Source organism: Hippocampus guttulatus, chromosome 8 (assembly GCF_054856545.1).
Source record: "Hippocampus guttulatus isolate MCC_2025c chromosome 8, RoL_Hgut_1.0, whole genome shotgun sequence".
Taxonomy (NCBI): domain Eukaryota; kingdom Metazoa; phylum Chordata; class Actinopteri; order Syngnathiformes; family Syngnathidae; genus Hippocampus; species Hippocampus guttulatus.
In genome coordinates this window covers 20,806,481-20,825,372 of record NC_141268.1, presented here as the reverse complement: position 1 = coordinate 20,825,372, position 18,892 = coordinate 20,806,481, and the positions used below count along the sequence as shown (strand labels likewise).

Here is an 18,892-nt window from a genome sequence, read left to right as displayed (position 1 = left end):
AGAATAAAACTGTAGCATACAAAATGGGGAGGCAGGAAAAGTATTTGATTTCTTTCTACCTTCTTTCATAAATCTTTCAAAAATCGATGTGTATGAATTCTTTCCCGATGCACGACAGGAACAAACCATCGAGTGTGAAGTGGAATAATTCAAGATTTGTCCCACTTCTCCTGAGCGAGTGTTCGAGTGGCGTCACGGTGTGCTGCGCCCCCTACTGGTGCGAGCGGGCACGCTCAGCTGGTGCAATCTGGCTGCAATAAGCGCTTGACCGGCCGGAATTGTGCAGAGTCACTGTGACGTGGCCAATGAGTCACGGGTGCGATCTGGGCCAGCTGGTGACTCACTCTCCCAATATGCTCGAGCGTGTGTGTGTGTGTGAGATAACTTTCACTCCATGACAAGGCCGGAAACGGGACCAACTGAAGGCCACGGGTCCAAATTGGACCCACCACATCCTTTGATGTGGTCTACTTGAACACATGATGTGATTACATCGGATGTCCATAAAGTCTCTGGACAATATGAAACATACAACGTAACAGGTTTAGTACAAAAAGCAATTGAGGAGATATACCGCTCGCCAGGTTTAGTTCCTCGTACTGTTTGGCTATCAAAAAATAAATAAATGTTTGAGTCACATTGCGTTTGTCTCGTTCCTTGGATGAAATACATTGTGTTTAATAAAATCAATCAACAAAAAGCAGCAAAGGATCCAGTGCCGATCAATTCAGTTCATCTCGCATTAAGTTGAGGGTACATCAATCCAAGCAGTTTTTGACAATATTTGTATTTGTTCCTCCCCTTTTTGAGGGTCCAAAAGTGAGGGGACAGGTGGTATGGCTGCCATTAATAGAGCGACCCTTCACATTTAGCGAGGATGTGATTAATGACAAAAGCAGCAGGACGAATTATCAAGTGTTTGGGCCCAAATAATATTTGCTCATATTCAGCCAAAAGCTTCGCAACTCAATGGATGGTTTTCGCAGTGCCGATGGACAATGACCCGGTGCATACTTATAAAAGCAACCGCAAGCAAAGTGGAATGTTATGCAATGGCTAAGTTAAATGGGGAAACAAAACAAAAACTAAAAATAATAAACTATGCCCCCCCCCCCCGGACCCTTTTGATGTTTGATGCTTGTGAAAATGTCATGGCGGAACTTTGGAACATTGACCATTCCAAGCAGCTTGTGATTGATCAGTGTGTTCTTGTGTAAAATGTACGGCAGAGAGTGTCAAAAAAGAAAGAAAAGATGACAGAATATTAACATTTAGAAGTAGAGGCAATGACATACTGTACATACATACACGTGCATGGCACGATACACACACGCACACACTACTAACTACTACTACTACTACTGATAAATTGCATGCACATAGTTTGCAAAGTTTATCAAATGTAAAATGAACATTAGCTGCCATCAAAAGCACATTTTCACAGTTGCTGTTGGTATTAAAACACATCTTTTCGCAATTTTTTTTTTTTTTTGTCCAACCAAGGAAAAAAACAAAAATTGAGATGCCAGGGGAAATTGTGTCAATTTGATGCAATGAGGCGGTTAAAGTTGTACATAGTCTGGAGCGGCTCCTTGTGAGTGCATCAAAACATCCATTAGAGATGATTGGATGCTATTTTAAGGGAAAGTAAAGAGGAGCGGGCTTAAGATGATGACTCAGTGCGCGCACGCGTGTGTGTGTGTGTGTGTTACCTGAGACCGACGAGGTAAGTCAGGGCAGCAAAAAGCAGAGGTGAGTGACTCCACCTGTTGTCATTGTTGCGATCGTCCACAAAGTGGTGGACACGCCTCGGAGCGTTCTATGAAAAGGTCACAACATTAGGAACACGGAACATTCTAATGATGCAAGGGAGGGAAATCGAGTTGCTGTCATTTCACCTTTTTATAAAGTATCGCAAAATGGACAACTGGTTCACTGCGTCAGGCACTTGAGGTTGGCGGGGCGGGGGTGGAGGGTGGGTCTTGATTCTGTGGAGGACTTCATTTTGATTGACCTTGGTGGGAAAATCAACAATCAATGAGTGAACTTGTGTTTGTTTCAAATGTCCTTGGGGTCATGTGCAAGTTGCTCCATGTTTAATTATCAATCGGAAACTCCATAAAGACGTCAATATACGCGACAATATTGTCAACACTGAGGACTTTTGCAATTTTTTTTTTTTAATATTGGAAAATTTATTCATTCGGGAGAAAAACAGTCAGCCATTCTGTTTTATTAAGAGAGAACATTTTATGATTGAAAAAAAAAAGAACTTTGTTGTTTTAAAGCTGTTGTTGGATTTGCATTTTGGTTAAACTGTGGTTGTTTAAGTGCAGTTCAAATAAAGTCAACAAGAATCTAGATTTTTTTCCCAATTCAAGCCTTCATTAATTTTTTTTCATTGCAAACTTTTTATTTTTTTTTTTGGATGAGAGGTAAAGTATCTCTCGCTTAATGCTCTGAACGTCTGGCCACAAATTATTTTTTAAGTATTGTCAAGTCTGTTTTCCCTCTTATGTCATTACATTTAATGTTGAACATTTATATATTTTTGAAAAATCTATAAATACATAAAAAGTAACGACAATGTCAAGTTTTATCCACATATTCTTGAGTGTTTAGAAAGGCACCTACAAATAAAATGTAATATTATTATATTCATTGTTTTACATTTCCTTTGGTAATATTTCTCTAATTCTTTTTTAACATGGGCTAAATTGACTTCAAACATTCATGGATAGTTCATAATTGTTTCATGATATTGGATTTTCCCTATTCGTAGGTTACCCCGATATCCGAATGTTCTGAACTCCCCTTTCCCCAGCTGTACTACTTCAGCTGACCTCAAGTTGCAATTCTTCAGCCAGCAAACAAGCGGCGGGCTCCATTTTTGCCCCCGATTATTTCCCGTTTCATCTCTCCTGGTTAACGATTGCTCGATTATTTGTAGACCATCCCTGTCGTGCGCATCAAGTGCAAAAACATTCATACAAATCGTGACAAGCCAACACCTCAAGAAAGTATAAAACGAGACGACAAGCAGTTGACGAGCACTGTCAATATAATTACGATGACGATGACACGCGTGACAGCATTGGAAGAAAAACCCAAAAAAATCAAAGTACATTTCTGTTGGTTGGTGTTCTTGCAAGGATATTCCGACATGCTTTAAACGTCTACAAAAATAAGACCTCGGCATCATTCCCGATAGGGCCGATGCAGAAAAATACAATCTGTATGTACGGATATTTAAAGAAGAATATGTACAACCAGACAGCACGAGAGAGGAAGCAGGCTGGGCTGTAACCAAGGCGACGATAAACTCTTAACGGCCCAGCCAGGAAACACAAACCTTGGACGTCCAATAAAGACTCAGTCTTTGAAATCAGTCAGCTAAACCTGCACAGCATAGAGGAGGCACAAATAAAACCATGACATTTTACTTTTTCATATTAAAAAAAAAAACAATGCAACAGAGAGTATTCAATCCAGCACATAAAACATTTTTTTAAGTATAGAATCGTTGGACTATAGACTGAATAAAAGCTTCGCTAACTCTGAACTAGATCCTGAAAGCTAAGAACGCCATCGTGTGGCCAAACTAAAAAAAAGCATCGGGAACATTTTTGAGCTTGCTCACCTCATAGCCCCGCTATGACGCCATCAATTAAAACTACGCTTAAAAAAAAAAACAAAACAGCAGGTCAACTCCTAAAACTGCTAACTCAGCTCCATTTCTACCAACGTATTCGCAGTAACTAGGTTCAGTCAACATTGAATTCCAGTCAAAAAAAAAAAAAAAAAAAAAAAAAAAAAGAACAATCTTAGGCCTTAACGCCATGCGTCAAGGTTATCTAAGAAACCCCACCCGGTCGGGAGTTTTTGTTTTTGGGGGGTTTTTTTGTTTGTTTTTTTTTGTGATGCAAGCCAAACTAAGAGTTACTAACGCTCACAAAAAATAAAACAAAAAATTTAAGGTACTGCGATGCCCTCGCTTGTGAGCAAGGACAGCTCAATTCCCCATCTTAAGTCCTTGTGGAAATTTACAGATAACATTCTAGAAATTTACTGTGACTTTTCCACCCGCTGTCTAACTGACTAACTAACAAGCTTCATAGGTCACGGTCAAAAATGCGAAGCGCTCAGTCAAACGGAAAAAAAATAAAATAAAAATGCGCACAGCACCAAAGCAAATGAAAGGCAACCAGCATCTCAATTGTGATTGGCCGGCAGGGGCAGCAGGGGTGCAGAGCGATCATTGGTCAGGGTCCTTTTGAGTTTCACGCCCCTTATAAGATTCAGCATGTCCCTATCCCCCCTCTCTTGCATCAGGCTGTCCTGATCCTGGATGAAAGGCGGAGGGGGCTGCCCATGAGTCGTGTAGCCCAGGATGGAGTCCTCTCGCTGGGTGTGGGGAGCCTGAAACTGGGCCCTCTGCTGGTGGAAGAGCTTCTGTTGGTGCTGCTGGTTTTGGAACTGGGGATGGGCCTGGAGCTGGGTCTGGGTCTGCGTCAGCGGTTGGATCTGGTCCTGGATGTGAATCTGACCGTGAACCTGGGGCCGGTTCTGTTTCTGAAGCTGCCGCTGCATTTGCACCTGATGGTTGAGTTGTTGTAGTTGCTGGTGCTTGGCAATGCCGCCCTCTGGTGGAACGGTGGGTACAGGCACCGGGATGGGCATCTGACCGGGCACCAGCTGGTAGTACGGCGAGTACGAGGAAGAGGAGGTGGAGGATGGCGGCAGGGCGCTGAGGCTCTGCGTGGAAGTGAAGAGTTTGTTGTAACCTAAGCCTCCTCCGGATGTCGCGATGAACACATTCTCCTCGCTCCCCGGGGTCGTCGGCCCCACGGGGACCTGCGGCGTGCAGATCGGGATGGGAACCCCCCCGCTGATGGTGCCCCGACGGTACACCGGCTTGGTGGACGGCTTGCGCCGGATGGTGGCCGTGTGCGAGCCGCCCGTCAGCTCCGTCTCGGCCAGCAGGCTGACGGTGGAGGCGGGACGCTTGGACTGGGCGAACCTCCGGTACTGGAGGCCCAGGTCCGAGTTCCTCGGGATGGTGGAGGACTTGTCGAAGTCCGACTGGTTGACACCGCCGCCGCCGTGTGACAGGTGGTGCAGGGAGATGGAGTCGCTATCCCCGTGGAGGGAAATGGACTCGTAGTCGACTGGAGAAGGAGAGCAAACAAATGCGAGTGATGTCGGTGCACTTTGGTTGCCAGATTTTGGCACTTTTCAGACTATCCATAAAACACCCGGCAACAAATTGAGCTACCTTTGAAATTTGTTTGATAAGATGTACACTTTCAAAACACATACCGTTTTACCTGTAAACGTCAGGGAAAAAAAAAAAAGTCAATTAGCAGCTTTCCAAAATAACAGACCCACCCACCTTGAGCAACAGGCAAAGAAAAAAAAAAAAGGAATAAATCAAATTACTGCGGCGCCCTGTCACGTGGGGAAGGAAAGTGACGACGGTGGCTGCTGCAAACAGTCAAACACACGAAGGCAAAATGAGAACACTCGCAAGGAGCCGCCATTGGCCACAACTCTTAAAACAAATGCTCGCACATTCAGCCAAGCTGACCAACTCCTGACGTCATTCACTCGGCTGCTTTTTAATGGCTCACACCTGACACGCGAATTCGACAGCATGTACACTAAGCGCATTGTATGAAAATGTGGAATATATATATATTTTTTACATTTGCTTAAAAAAAAAATCACATTCAAATTTGCTGTGGTTTTTCAGTGCCTGAAATGGATTTGCGGCATTTCCATTCATTTCGACAGGCAAACGTGGTGTGAGATGCAAATCAATCGAGACACAAGCTTGAAATTCAGCTAAGTGAACAGAAGGCGAGGAGAGAATGCGAGCAGGATTGACGTGAAGGGAAAAGGAAAACAGAGAGGCAGCCAGAGACCTACCATAGAGGAGAGGCTCTCTCTTTACAGCTGGAAGACAAGGAAGTTGTTTTTTTTTTTTTTTTTTTTAAAGCAGGGAAACAACATAAAACCGAGATGACGGACAAACAGAAACGCTGAAGACCGGCGATGAGGCCGGTGGAAAAGAGCGCACGTGCGCGTACACGGGCGCGCGGCCCTTACCGTGGGTGTGGATGGTGTCCTCGGAGCAGGACGGCGTGGTGGTTTGCGTGCTGTAGCCGCTAGAGCAGTGCAGCGAGTCGCGGCTGCTGCGCGACGCGTCCGCCGTCAGCGCGCCAAGAGTCAGGGCCAGCTGATCCCGGGCCGAACACGACTGACGGGCAACGAGAGGCCAACATTAACATCCAGGTTATTATGAGTTATTATTTTTTGGGTGCTCTCATTCACACGTACGCTTGGCTAATCATTCGCAGGCTCGATCGGCAAATATCTTTCGAGATGATGTCACACGGAATTGAGCATGGTTGCAAGTCGTGAGTCGCATGACTCGACTTGAACGTCTCGCCTGTGCATTGAGATGAGGCACAGCTGCCGCGTGTGTGTATGTGTGAACTACCTTTCCAGAAGCAGACATGGCACGGACCCTCTCGCCATGCTGCGTGTAGGCGCTGGGCGGGGGCGCCAGGAGGCCGTTCTCACCGCCCATGCTCGCAGAAGCCAGCTGATTGGTGGAGCCCATTGCATCCTGTCACACACACACACACACACACACACACACACACACACACACACACACACACACACACACACACACACACACACACACACACACACACACACACACACATTAGTTGAATGAGCCGCTGCCGAGTGCGACAAAGTGATGAGGGGACACAACAAGTATGCAAAATGTAGCAAGGGAATTAAAGGCAAACTGATAGCAAAGTGGCAATGGTTTCGATGCGTCCCGATGTGGCAAATGCTGGCGGCATGGTGGTGTGGAATCTGGGTGGCTATCAACTTCAATTCGAACATGAAAAACCCCAAAATGAAAAAGTCACAAATTTGGTCATCCGTTGTTGTTTTTTTTTTAGATGTAATACAAATACAAGAAATGCCATTTTTCAATGTTTGGCTCAGATTAAAAAAAAATATTTAATGGAAAAACAATCCATAGAACAGAATTTAATTTGAATATTTCGTCGATTAGGTTAACATGTGTATAAAAAAATCAATAAAATTTTAAAAACCCTCCACAATGAAAAATGTAATTGTTTTTGGGCACCGTAACACTTAGATTTGTACACCTTGTTGTAAATCTTACAAGAACAAGTTATGAAGAACTGGCAGAAGAGAGGACCGTTTTACAATTTGGTATTTGTTTAAGCTTATAACCCAGAGAAAATGTGCTCATTTTTTCAACATGTTTGAATGTCACGATCTTTGTCTTACGTTGTTAATGTAAGAAAAGAAAAAAAAGGGATGTGACAAGAGCTGATTAAGGTCGATAAAATCTGGCGGCCCATTACTTGATGCACTAATAACATTTCCTGCTTAATAGTACATTGTTTAAATATAATAATATTTAAGCAATGGATATTTGAACACAAACGGTGAAGAAACATGTAGACAGACAAGATAACAATCCCCACAACTACATATTATTACTACGATTGTAGCTTACCAAGTTGTGTCAGTTGTGGAACTCTTATTCGTCCGTTACATTGCCCCCCCCCCCCGCCGCCCCGCTTTTTGAGTTGTGAGTTAGTCACTGAACAAATTCAACTTGTAATTCAAGGCAAAATATTCATATCAATGTGGCTTGTTGATCCATTCCGTATTTTTACTTTGAGCCGCCACATAAAAACCATTTTTCAATTTTCTGTCTGACAGTACTGTACAATAATTCTTTAAAAAATCAGTCACTTTTTCATTTTCAAGTACCAACTGAAAATGAAAAGAACAAATGAATCACAGACATCAACAACAATACACAGAAGGAGGGAGATGCGATGAGGCGGACAACTACCACAATGCACCAAACAACAACAAAAAAAAGGAGGAATTTAGTGCGGCTCACGGTGGTCATATCTCGGCGGCTGACGCGGCGGCCCGGCGCGAGGCGATGGCCGGGACCGGCTGCGTAACCGTAGCGACCGCGGCTGCCCTGCCGGCCGCCCGGGCGAGAAGGGGCGCTCCCTTCGCTGAGGGAGCGGCCGCTTTCGTCGCAGCCGATCAGAAGGTACTGGGAGGAGCGCTGCTACACACATGGAGAAGCGGCGTGTCCTTTTTTGGGCAATTCACTTGGGAACGGGCAGTTAGCCAAACGTTGGACTGTGTGCTATTGAACAAGTAGTGGATTGTCCCAAGTTCTCAAGAATTGGAATTAGGATACACTTCAACTAAAAAACAAAAACGATGGTCCACATCTGAAATTTCTGCTGCATTTTCTTTTCTTGCCATGACTCACCAGGGTGCGCTCACTGAATAGTTTCGCAACCTAATGAAGCCTGAGAAAAGGGAAAGTGCTTGAGGAGCGGAGCCCACAGTCGAAATTCTCATTCCCAAAACATCGTCCTCTTAAAAAGTCGTCTGCAGGACAGTGTCAGCCCGGCACATTATAACATCGATAAACATAAGATTTTTTGACACGCAAATGGCATTAGTCCCACTGTACATGGTCAAAAGAATAGAAAGTCCTCCGGCTGCCCGCTAAAGGAGAATCACGTATGCCTTTAATGCCTTTGTTCAACAACTTTTGGTGCTGTTGACTTCATTTGAGGAAATATGCATTCACAATACACCGAGTAGAGAGTAGATGCTCACCTGGATGTGCACACCATCCAGAGCACAGCTGATAGAGTCCAAGGAAGGGACGTGCCGCACTGACCCAGACTGGTAGCTATTGAAAAGAGAAAAGAGTCGTGAATGTTAAAAACTGAAATGTGTGAAAAATGAAGTTCAGTTTGAGCGCATCTTACCTACTGACGCTGCCTTTCCTGGACAGCGTGTTGCTGGGTGAGGCTGGTGGTGTCTGGTAGGTGTAACTGAAGTCAGAACCTTTTAGGTCCAAGATCACCTGTGGTGGGGGAAAAAGAAAGAAAAACAATTTCAGACCAGAATCAGGTCTCGACCAAATTTGGAACCATCTCCGATCCACATTGCAAACACAAATGCATTAAAAAAAAAGCTGCTGTGAATCGGTCACTAACAACAATTCAAACATTCCACCAGATGGCGCCAAAGTGATATGTTTATTATTGCTTTGCCTTGAGCCCCAGAACTAGTTTGTAAGCAAATTGACAGCGGGTAGGCTCCAAGGGCCGCAAATTGCAAAAATATGCAAATCTGCAAATGCCGAACCACACATATGCGGGGGTCTACCATTCACTGGAATTGGCCGCCAGGACCTGCAGTGTAAAAGCGACCAGAGGAAAAAAAGGAGACAGCGGGATGGTGGTCGTGGAAGCGTACCTGCTCGCTGGCTGGTGGCAGTTTGTTGGGCTCGGCTGTCAGCGTGGTGAGATCCTCCAGGATGGTCTGCAGGTGCGTCACCTCACCCAGCATGTTGATCTCGTGGTCCTAAGCAGTACACGGGGCACCATCAACACATGGACTTCTTTCTTCTATTAGCGGCGGCGCACACGTGCGCGCACACACGCACACACACACACACACGCACACGCACACGCACACAGACTGACCAGCACCGGCTTCAGCATTGTGACAAAGGTGCAGTAGCGCGCTCTCTCCTCTATGAGTGCCCGGCACACGGCCCTCTTCTCCGTCTCCTCCAGGACGGCGTAGCGCACGTTGACGTCCTGCAGCGCGCTGTCCAGCTGGCCTCGCACTGCGTCCTTCCCTGACACACAAGACGCACAGGACGGAGCGGCGCGGCGTTAATGTCGCTCACTGATTCGGGCAGACGTACTGTATGTGCTCAACTATTCACAAGGGTAAAATTGAAAATAAACAGCAAGGAGGTGCACAGTAAATGAGTTCAAGGCTCTCGCAATGGGAAAAATGACAAGACAGTTGCTGTCGGCAGGGGGCAGTAGAGACTACGATTTCACACACAGCAGTCGGGGAAACGGACTGTCTCGAAGCTGTTTCTCACATATGCGTACTCGACTGACATTCTCCTTCAATATTCGTTGTGATGACTGCAGGGATGTCCGATTGATGTGGTAATAGGTCACGATCAAATCAGAGCTTTGAAAGCACCCCAGTTAGAGAATCAGAGGGTGTAAAATAGTAGTCGGGGCGACTTTCGAGAGGTCTTGAAGCAAAGTTGCTTCCTCTCATATTATTATGTACGACTGTACAACATTCGTCAGCCATTCCAACAAATTCATAACCAAATCGACCTCACCTAGACATTCACACACACACACACACACACACAGACAGGCACATAAAAACAGCAGACTATTTTGTTCAACGGCGACTACGGGTGGGAGCACCGTGGGGTCAGTGGGATCGTTTTCACAGAGCCAACAGAAGCTTAGTGTCGCTGCACGGCTAACACACACAAACGCACACAAAGTGGATGCAGACCTCACATTTTTTTTAATATTTATTCTCTTTTCACTGGGGAAAATGACTTTGCTACCATTATACATAGTCAGTATAGAGCTTGAATAACAGTACATTTTCTGTCCACTCAAAATAACTCCACACGCAGTCAATCAATGTCTCAACTGCTTGCAACCAAAGTGAGCACACACCGAAGTGAAAATGTCCAAACTGTGCCCTAAGTGCCAATAGTTTGGGTGGCCATCATTAGTCTATATTCTGCAACATACAGGCATTTGAATTAGTGAAGTAGACATAGGTTTACTTTCTCAATGGGGAAAACAAAAGCCCTTCAAGCGAATGTAAAGCGCCTCCAGCGCTTGTTGAGAGAGCAAGCGATAGTCGGCAAAAAAAAAGGGCGATGTTTGCTCGGGCTCATGTGAAGCACTTTCTTTGCATGTAAAAACCAGTTTGTCTGCATTCCACACACACACACACACGCACACGCACAACGTGGAGTACTGCTAGCCTGGGGCGGCCTTAAATGACATTCACACACAAACAGCGACAACAAAAAATTGTGGACATTCTCTTCTGCGCAGATGTCAACAGACGACGGCTCACCTCAGTTGTGCATACAGTGTTGTCATCATCGCGCTGCACAGCAATCACAAGGTCCTGCATTGACTTCTTACCAATTGTAACGTTTTTACGCGAAGACCAAGGGTGCCCAACCTTTTTGGACCGAAGAGCTACCAACCAGCGGGCATACGCACGCACGCACGCTCACCATGATGAGCAACAGCCATAACGGCCGCGAACATGAACGAAAGGGGGAAATGAAGTCGATACGAGTCTCCTGCATTTATTCGATGGCTGCGGTTAAGATAATTTTCACGCAAGGGGACTGAAGGCAATGACAAGTGAAGAAAAGACCTCACTTGGAAGCTTCCTAGTTAAATGAGGTGTTTAGCGGAGAGAAAATAAAAAAAGATGGCAATCCACAAAGCAGCCCAGGGTTATTCTTTGCCCATGCATGTTTTTCACTCTCTCTCATTTCACTTAATTTAAGATTGCACGAGGCACGTCTCACATCCTTAGAGAAGAGCTAGAAGCACGGTGACCACCACCTTTAAAGCTCCCTCCAACCCTCCCACCATCTGCCGCTCGCTACGAGCAACTTGAGATGCTATCTGAAGTGGTCGCACGCCACATAATGATAGAGTGTAGCAAAACACACGCACACGCGCGCGCACACACGCACACGCACAGATGTGGAACGAACCCTAATTATATTTCACCCAAGCCGATCATGACTGAACTGAAGTGAACTGAGGCACTAAGGGAAACAAATTGACATGCAAAACAGAGCTGAGCGACATGAACGGCCAAGCAAAAATGCTGGGAAAAAACCCCAACATAAACCAAAGAAAAACGAGACTGAGATAAAGGTTGGTGGTAGTAATGAAGTCAAAACAGTTTGTGATTCAACTTTAAGTTCCGGTAAAGTGAAAAGAAACATTTTAATTTGACACAGCACAGAAAAGAGTGTCAATAACAATGTCAGATTTGAATGATTAAAGGAACTGTACATAAAATAGGCCTGCAAAATTGTGAAAAATCAAGCCACCGTTTCCACTTGCAAACGCTGGGGGCGTGTCCACTGAATGCGCTGTAACCACACTATGCTATCAATCAAAGGCCACTGCTAAAATGGATGAGACTTCATTTACCATATGCCGACACAAAACTACATGTTTGCGACGCCAAATACATCCCCTCACGTCATCATGGGGCTTTTCCATGTGACGACAATGAGGCACTTGAAAGCAGCCACAGCAGCACAAAGCCACTGTGAAGTCTGATTTTTTTATTTAAAAAAAATATAAATAAATAAAAATCCTGTATCGCTCTCCTGGCAATGTCTGCGTGATGTGCGCACACTCAAAGATGACAATGAGGCGTTCTAAGGCGGCCACAAAAGGAAGATTTATTTTAGGGGTGTAGACAGAGCGAGCCAGCGAGCTAACAGCCTATCTCAATTATGCCGGATAACCGCTACCCCAACAAGGGTGAAAAGGTTCTTCGACAGCGGAGGATGGTGGACGACTCGTGCTGGGACTAGGGTGGGTCACGGTGCCCCGTTTTAATCTCTATTTCCAGTCCTATTGATCACACAATCAGGTGATTCATTGATTTATCCAACCCTACAATAAAATCTACTCTGACACAAACATCCAAATTCTTCGTATTGAGTTGACATTCGAGGATGACTGATGGAGTGTGTGTGTGTGTGTGAGAAATGAGGAAACAAAGCAAAGAAAAAAAAAAGTCCCAAGATGTAAAAACCACACAAGTGAGGTTTACCCTGGGAGGGTCTGATGTGTCACTTATTGGCAATGTGATGTGTTTACAAGCTAACTGTGTGTGTGTGTGTGTGTGTGTGTGGGTGCTGTAATAAGGCTTGAGGAAGTGTGTTTGAACATGTGCTTGGGCGTTGCCCCTTTTCCCCCCCTGATCATAAAAGGCCGTAGGCAGTCTTTCTTGCTCTTGCTGCCAAGTGGTAATCTCTGATCTTGGGCATGGTATGGCCAGGAGCCTCCTTCCGTGCAGAAATTTAGCAAAACTAGACTAAAAAAAAAGTCTAAATGGAATTTATCGATGACTGCCATATACAGTACATATATTTAATTTGCTGTCTCCCGCGCCGCTCACCAGGCCAGGCCCCGTCTTTTAAAGCCATACACATTCAAAGTCACAGATCTAGAGTGGATCAACAATAACCTCACCTCACATGCACATTTAGTTGGATAATGGGGATCCCCCCCGCCCCCGAATAATCACATCTAAAATGCACTCTGCCGCCATCTTACCTTTCTTCACCTTCTTCTGTAGTTTGACTGTATCGGACGACTTTTTCTTGATATCTGCACGCGCCTTTTTATACTCTTGAGATGAAAAAAAAAAAGTTATGTGAAGGAGGTGTTGCAGAGTGGTGTGGGCACATCTTCCGTGTCCAGCTGGCAAACCTTTGGCGTGATCTTTGTCCAACTGACTGGCTGCTTTTCTCCACTCCTCCATCTTCAACTCTAACGGTGTAATGAGACTTTCCGAGAGCGCTCTGGGAGGGGAAAAGATGTCTTCATAAGTCGCCTTTTGGGAGACGTTCACGCGCTACGCGGCAGTCTTGCTTTTGTGTCCGTCTTACCAAACATTTGAGCTTCTTAACAGCGCAATGCCATGAATTTTTCACTTTGTCGGGAGCCACGCCGGGGGACTAATTGATGGATATAACCGAAGATAGCTGATATACAGTATGTGACGTCGGGAGTGAACGTTTACGCCGCGTGAAGTGATCTGCAATATTTGCCACAAACGTTTGTTTGCGGAACATTTGTTAGCCAACTCGGTTTTGACCTTAATTGCTCTGCTTTTTCGCCATGCCAGAGCAGCGATTTGAGGCTGGCTCTTGAGACACTCTTAAGTTGAAGTGCCACTGCACTTGAAAGCTGGCCCGAGCACACACTGCACAGCAGGCCATCCTCTAATTCAGGGGTGGGCAAACTTTTTGGCTCGGGGGCCGCATTGACTTTTAAAATTTGACAGAAGGGCCAGGTCAGCCTGCGTTCCCCAACTTCAAGTCAACGCGCCACCTGGCGGTGAAATGCCTGTCATTACAAGTCCAAATGAAATGAATGCAATCATTCACATCGAACCTTAATTGTTGACCAACCTTCGGCGGGCCGGATTAAAAAGACCAACGGGCCGGATCTGGCCCGCGGGCCGTAGTTTGCCCACCTCTGCTCTAATTGGAGCAACGCTCTCTTACGATAACAAATACAAGCCGCCTTTTGATATGAGCAAACGTCAGCTCGCAGCAAATGGCCGTCTGGCGCTCCCACTCTCAGATAAAAAGATGTCATGAGACCCACTTTCCCCCTCGGGTACAGAAATACATCCCATGACACCTGCAACTGTGTGTGTGTGTGTGTGTGTGTGTGTGTGTGTGTGTGTGTGTGTGTGTGTGTGTGTGTGTGTGTGTGTGTGTGTGTGTGTGTGTGTGTGTGTGTTTCTTACGTCGTGAAAAGTTTGAGTTTAGACTCAATGCTGCGGTGTCTCATACACATCCTGGTTAGCGCTGAGCCAATCTCCTTGGTAGCACCTGCAAAACAAATGTCACATAATTATTTTACATTCTTTGTAGAGGGTTTCATGTGTGTGTTGAGAAAAGAAAATGGAGGTCGCACTAAACTTTACTGTATGATCACCAAATGTGGCTCATTAATTGTTCAATCGTGCCCCAAGTGTAGGGCAGCCACTCACTTTTCAGGGGTAACAACGGAGGAGTGCAACGCCGTCTTAGCGGGATGAGCGCAAGTGATTTATGGGGAACATACAGCATCGTGGCACGTCATCTTTGATGAAACGGCACCGCAACGTTAGAGCGAATGGGCTGGTTTGGATCATGAAAGAACACGGAAAAAGAACTTGCTGATTCATGGATGGAATTGTGTAAAATGTCGATGGCGAGCGGTGGGGGTGAGAAAACCCCAATGAAAGAGGCACAGCTTAGGCAAACGAGAGCATTCATGCAAAGGCGCCAGGAATAAAAAGATTGAAGTGATGTAAGCCAACGCAACTTCCTGCATTTGTCATTCATAATCTCTTTCTGGGCTCGCGCGCAAACCCTACACAAAGCCTGGGCACAGGGCGCAGCGAGGCGTGTTTAGTTTAGTCGCCTTGGCCTCCTTGTGGCACTCGAGCCATTAAAGGGTCCGCTGCCGTTTGACTCCCGCCTGGTACATAGAACACATTTTCCGCTCCAGGCAATTCAAGGACAGCGGTTATTCACGGGACAGCACGATAGAGCTCTGTAAAAGAAGGCCTTTTCTCAGCTGGTTTCCCGCATCTTGCTCTTCTCAATAAACATTATGTCAGTATGTGCTCGTACGTTATTTAGGCTAGCATACTCGCTAACAATATCGATGAGCCCCATGTGAAGGTGGTTAGTTTGTGCTGAATAATCAACGCAACTCCTGATTACAGCCATTTATGTACCACGGGCTCATGATTGTGTACATGTTAGATGCATGGCGTTGACGCCTTGCTGATTATACTTTATTTATTCTGGTCAACACTTTAAACATGGACACAATGGACACATTACTGTCCATTTTAAAGTGCATTGCCATGATTTTGTGGCATCTATGGGTAATTACAAACATTTATGGGGGGGGGGGGGGACCAGATGTTTGCAGATTTTGGCCATTTGCGGCAGAGCTCATCGTTATGACCTGCATCGAGTGAGGATTTGCTGAATCTGGTTGAAGGTGGCCCCATCGCTGTGTAAAAGGGGACACACCATTGCAGCAATAGCCCATTCAGGAAATACAAATGGTTCTTCTGTGGGATTTCCTGATACTCGAGGATTTCATTTTTGCCGCTTGAAGACATCGACGCAAGCCTCCCCTTTGCCGAGCATCACAACGGAACAGCCCGTCTGTTCATCACGCTCCGCGATGGACAAACACTGGGCTGCTGAATGGAACTGCATGGCGAAGTGAATGGAAAATAAACTGCGCTCGTCATTTACAATTTCCCTCCTGAGAGGGAAAGACAGAGGACAAACTGTTCAGCGGCCTCACCGACGCCACATTTTTCCGGCCTCGCTCTCCCGCCGCTCATAACGCGACTCATTCAACAGCAGCTTGTCCAGGTGTGTGCGTTGTGAAAACCTCGTCGCTGTGGCAATGTGCCCCGTATTGTGGCGCAACTCGCCGAGCACTCAGAGTAACGGTCCGAGTTGGAAAGAGCGACGGCAATGGAACGCAACACCTCATCAATCTTCCTGTCTGCTTGCATTGATCGCTTATTGATTGACTGACCAGCCTGTCAGGATGAGGTAACCGCCGCCCTTCAGTCACTGACCTTAGGAAACTTCCATAATGGCCCGTCAGCACCTTGTGTGTGTTTGCTTTGGAAGAAGAAAAATAACAACAACAAAAAAAAGCCCCATGATGCCGAAGATGTGAACTGGTCTTGCGCTGCCATGGTGATGAGTCACATTGAGCCCCACGGAAGGGAAAGAGGATTTTTTTTTCTCCATCAGCTGATGATGACAATAATTCTGATATGATGAAATATAGAGCTTTTGGTTTTGCAATCCGGTGCTTTTTGTTGTTTGCCAGCTTCCCATACCAATTATTTTTGTCTTGACAAACCCTCCAACGCACAATGCAATCACTTCTTGGGGACTGATTCCGAGACCGAATATGCTGTTTTCAACCAGATTCTGGATTGGAGTTTAATTTTGGGGGTGGAGGTTGATTTGACGGGAATTCCGATTTGACAACCTAATTAGATTGTTTTTGGATCATGCATGGTTTCAATATCGACATTGTTGTATTGTTGAAACAAATTGTCGCTGTCAGACATGCGACCATGGCGCAATACAGCTCCTTAAGTTGGTGTGTGAAACCGTTGCTCGGTTTTGTGTAAAAAGCAAAAACCAGCTGATCATATGTGACAACGTGAAGCCGCACAATTTTCTCAAAATTCCGAGAACACTTCTGATATCTGTCTGATATCACACACACGCAAGCAGCCCAGAGACACACGCGACATCATCCAGCGTCAACGAGACACGGCGACGCCTCGCGGCTTCTATTTGTGGCCACCGATCGATTGTGGGTCAATCAATGACCTGACACATTGGAACACTGGCTCATTTCAATTCAAAATATTTTTAGAATTGCCTATATTCATTGTTAGTGGTAGTGGGGGTTCCCCACAGGAAAGTCTGGAATAGTTGTCAGAAAGCAGTAACTTGTGCTTTTTTCCTCAGTCAGCTGTTGGACAAACGTACTCTGACAAAGCAGCTGACGAGCTAAAGTAGTGGCCCCGGAGAGAATGAAGGAGGAGGAGGCAGCTGTCTAAACACACGCACGCACGCGCACACACACACGCGTACACACACACACACAGACGCGTGGGGGAATGTGCTCGGTCAACATGTACACACGCGTGAAGGCCCCCCATTATCCCGGCTAACGCTTAGCTAACAGCTAACAGATGGCGGCAGTTCTATTTGTGAGCGGAGCTAAAGCAGATCAGTCGCCGGGCGGCGATTCCCACCGTTGGATTGCAATCGCCGCCATATCCAAGCGTTGGACGGTTGCAACAACACGGACGCAAGGTTAAGGACATGCTATTTATTTGACCCGGCAGCCATGTTTGCTAGTCTTGAAAGTTTGCTCAATGCACACTGTCTGTGCCCTATGTGTTGCGTTGTGTTATTTTTGTTATTTTGACTTCAAAATGGCGCCGCGAGAGTGGCTGCCTTTCCAGCAGCTCCTATATTTTGTTGTTCTACTTCTTCCTTTCATAACTTTGCTGCTGTGAATTGGGAATTTCTCCATTGCGAGACTAATAAAGGTTTTCTTATCTTATTTTCTTATTTCTGGGAGGGGGGGGGGGTGAATACCCGTGCATGTAATTCCAACGGTACTATGAAGGTATATCTACCCTGTCGCTAAATTTGAGATCATGGATTCTCTCCTGGATTCTGGCTGGGTCGGCGGCAAGGAAAACCTTTTAAATTCAATGAAATGGTTCACATGTAAGTTTTATCATTTGTCCAAGATAAGATAAGAAAAATCTTATAATAGATTAATTAATTAATAATAATAAAATAACAGACAACAAAGGAAGTTTGCGAGGGAATCAGCAAAACAAAGCATCTATTTTCACAAAGTATATCAGCGTCTGGCTCGATTGATCCATTTGCTGATGGTATGAGCATGTGTTCAAGACATGTCTTCGGAGAAGCTCTTCGGACTGGCGCGTGTTGAGTAATGTGACCCGTGCAACTGACTAATATCAGTGTTTTCACTTTGTGTAAATTTTTTTTAAAAAAAGACTGCTTTGTTGTTTGCTCATAATGATTTCGAGTGATGACGAGCCCTTAAACCCCCAAGCAAAGACATTATGCTGCCATCAACAAACATTTTCAAAAAACACAATTTCTGTTTTTGCCTTTTGTCCACATCTTGTCTGTGAAATTCAAGTTTGTAAACCACTGTAACGACTAACAAATCCCTATGGAAGGCGGCGTTGGATTGCTTTGGATTTGAGACCAGCACAGCTTTTGAGAGGAAGACAAAAAAGTGGGGGTAAATCTCAGCGTGTCAAGTCAATTATGAGGGACAGAAATCCCAACCCAATGAAAGTTGGAGACGTTTGAGGCACCTAACACTTGAACAGAGTATGTACCGGACACGTATGGTACTAAAATAGTATTTGTCACAATATGTAACAAAAGTCCGAGTATAAAGTAAATGTTTTTGTTTTGTTTTGTTTTATAGTTTGAACATTTACAGAGATGTCCACTTATATGTCTTTCTGTCACTCTTCCAGTCTCTCTGTTGCACTCTTAAGCTTAGTGGCCACTTCCTGTTTGAAGCAGCACAATGGCGAGGCACTGTTGATCAAC

At 45.4% G+C, this 18,892-nt stretch overlaps 1 protein-coding gene across 7 annotated transcripts in view; it reads right to left on the bottom strand.

Annotated features, from left to right (window-relative positions):
• Positions 1–3,043: 3,043 nt before the first annotated feature.
• Positions 3,044–18,892, bottom strand: part of mtss1 (MTSS I-BAR domain containing 1) — a 29,492-nt gene continuing 13,643 nt past the window's right edge. For 2 of the 7 annotated variants that reach the window (XM_086117383.1, XM_086117379.1), the window contains exons 4-15: positions 14,479–14,563; positions 13,431–13,522; positions 13,275–13,349; positions 9,591–9,748; positions 9,361–9,468; positions 8,868–8,965; positions 8,713–8,788; positions 7,967–8,146; positions 6,503–6,631; positions 6,109–6,259; positions 5,929–5,955; positions 3,044–5,168 (exon numbers count right to left, since the gene is read on the bottom strand). In XM_086117383.1, the coding sequence (XP_085973509.1) occupies positions 4,213–5,168; positions 5,929–5,955; positions 6,109–6,259; positions 6,503–6,631; positions 7,967–8,146; positions 8,713–8,788; positions 8,868–8,965; positions 9,361–9,468; positions 9,591–9,748; positions 13,275–13,349; positions 13,431–13,522; positions 14,479–14,563 (2,135 nt within the window). In that variant the 3' untranslated portion in view covers positions 3,044–4,212. The remainder of the gene's footprint in view (positions 5,169–5,928; positions 5,956–6,108; positions 6,260–6,502; positions 6,632–7,966; positions 8,147–8,712; positions 8,789–8,867; positions 8,966–9,360; positions 9,469–9,590; positions 9,749–13,274; positions 13,350–13,430; positions 13,523–14,478; positions 14,564–18,892) is intronic. The other 5 variants (XM_086117385.1, XM_086117384.1, XM_086117387.1 and 2 more) reach the window with 3 other exon arrangements.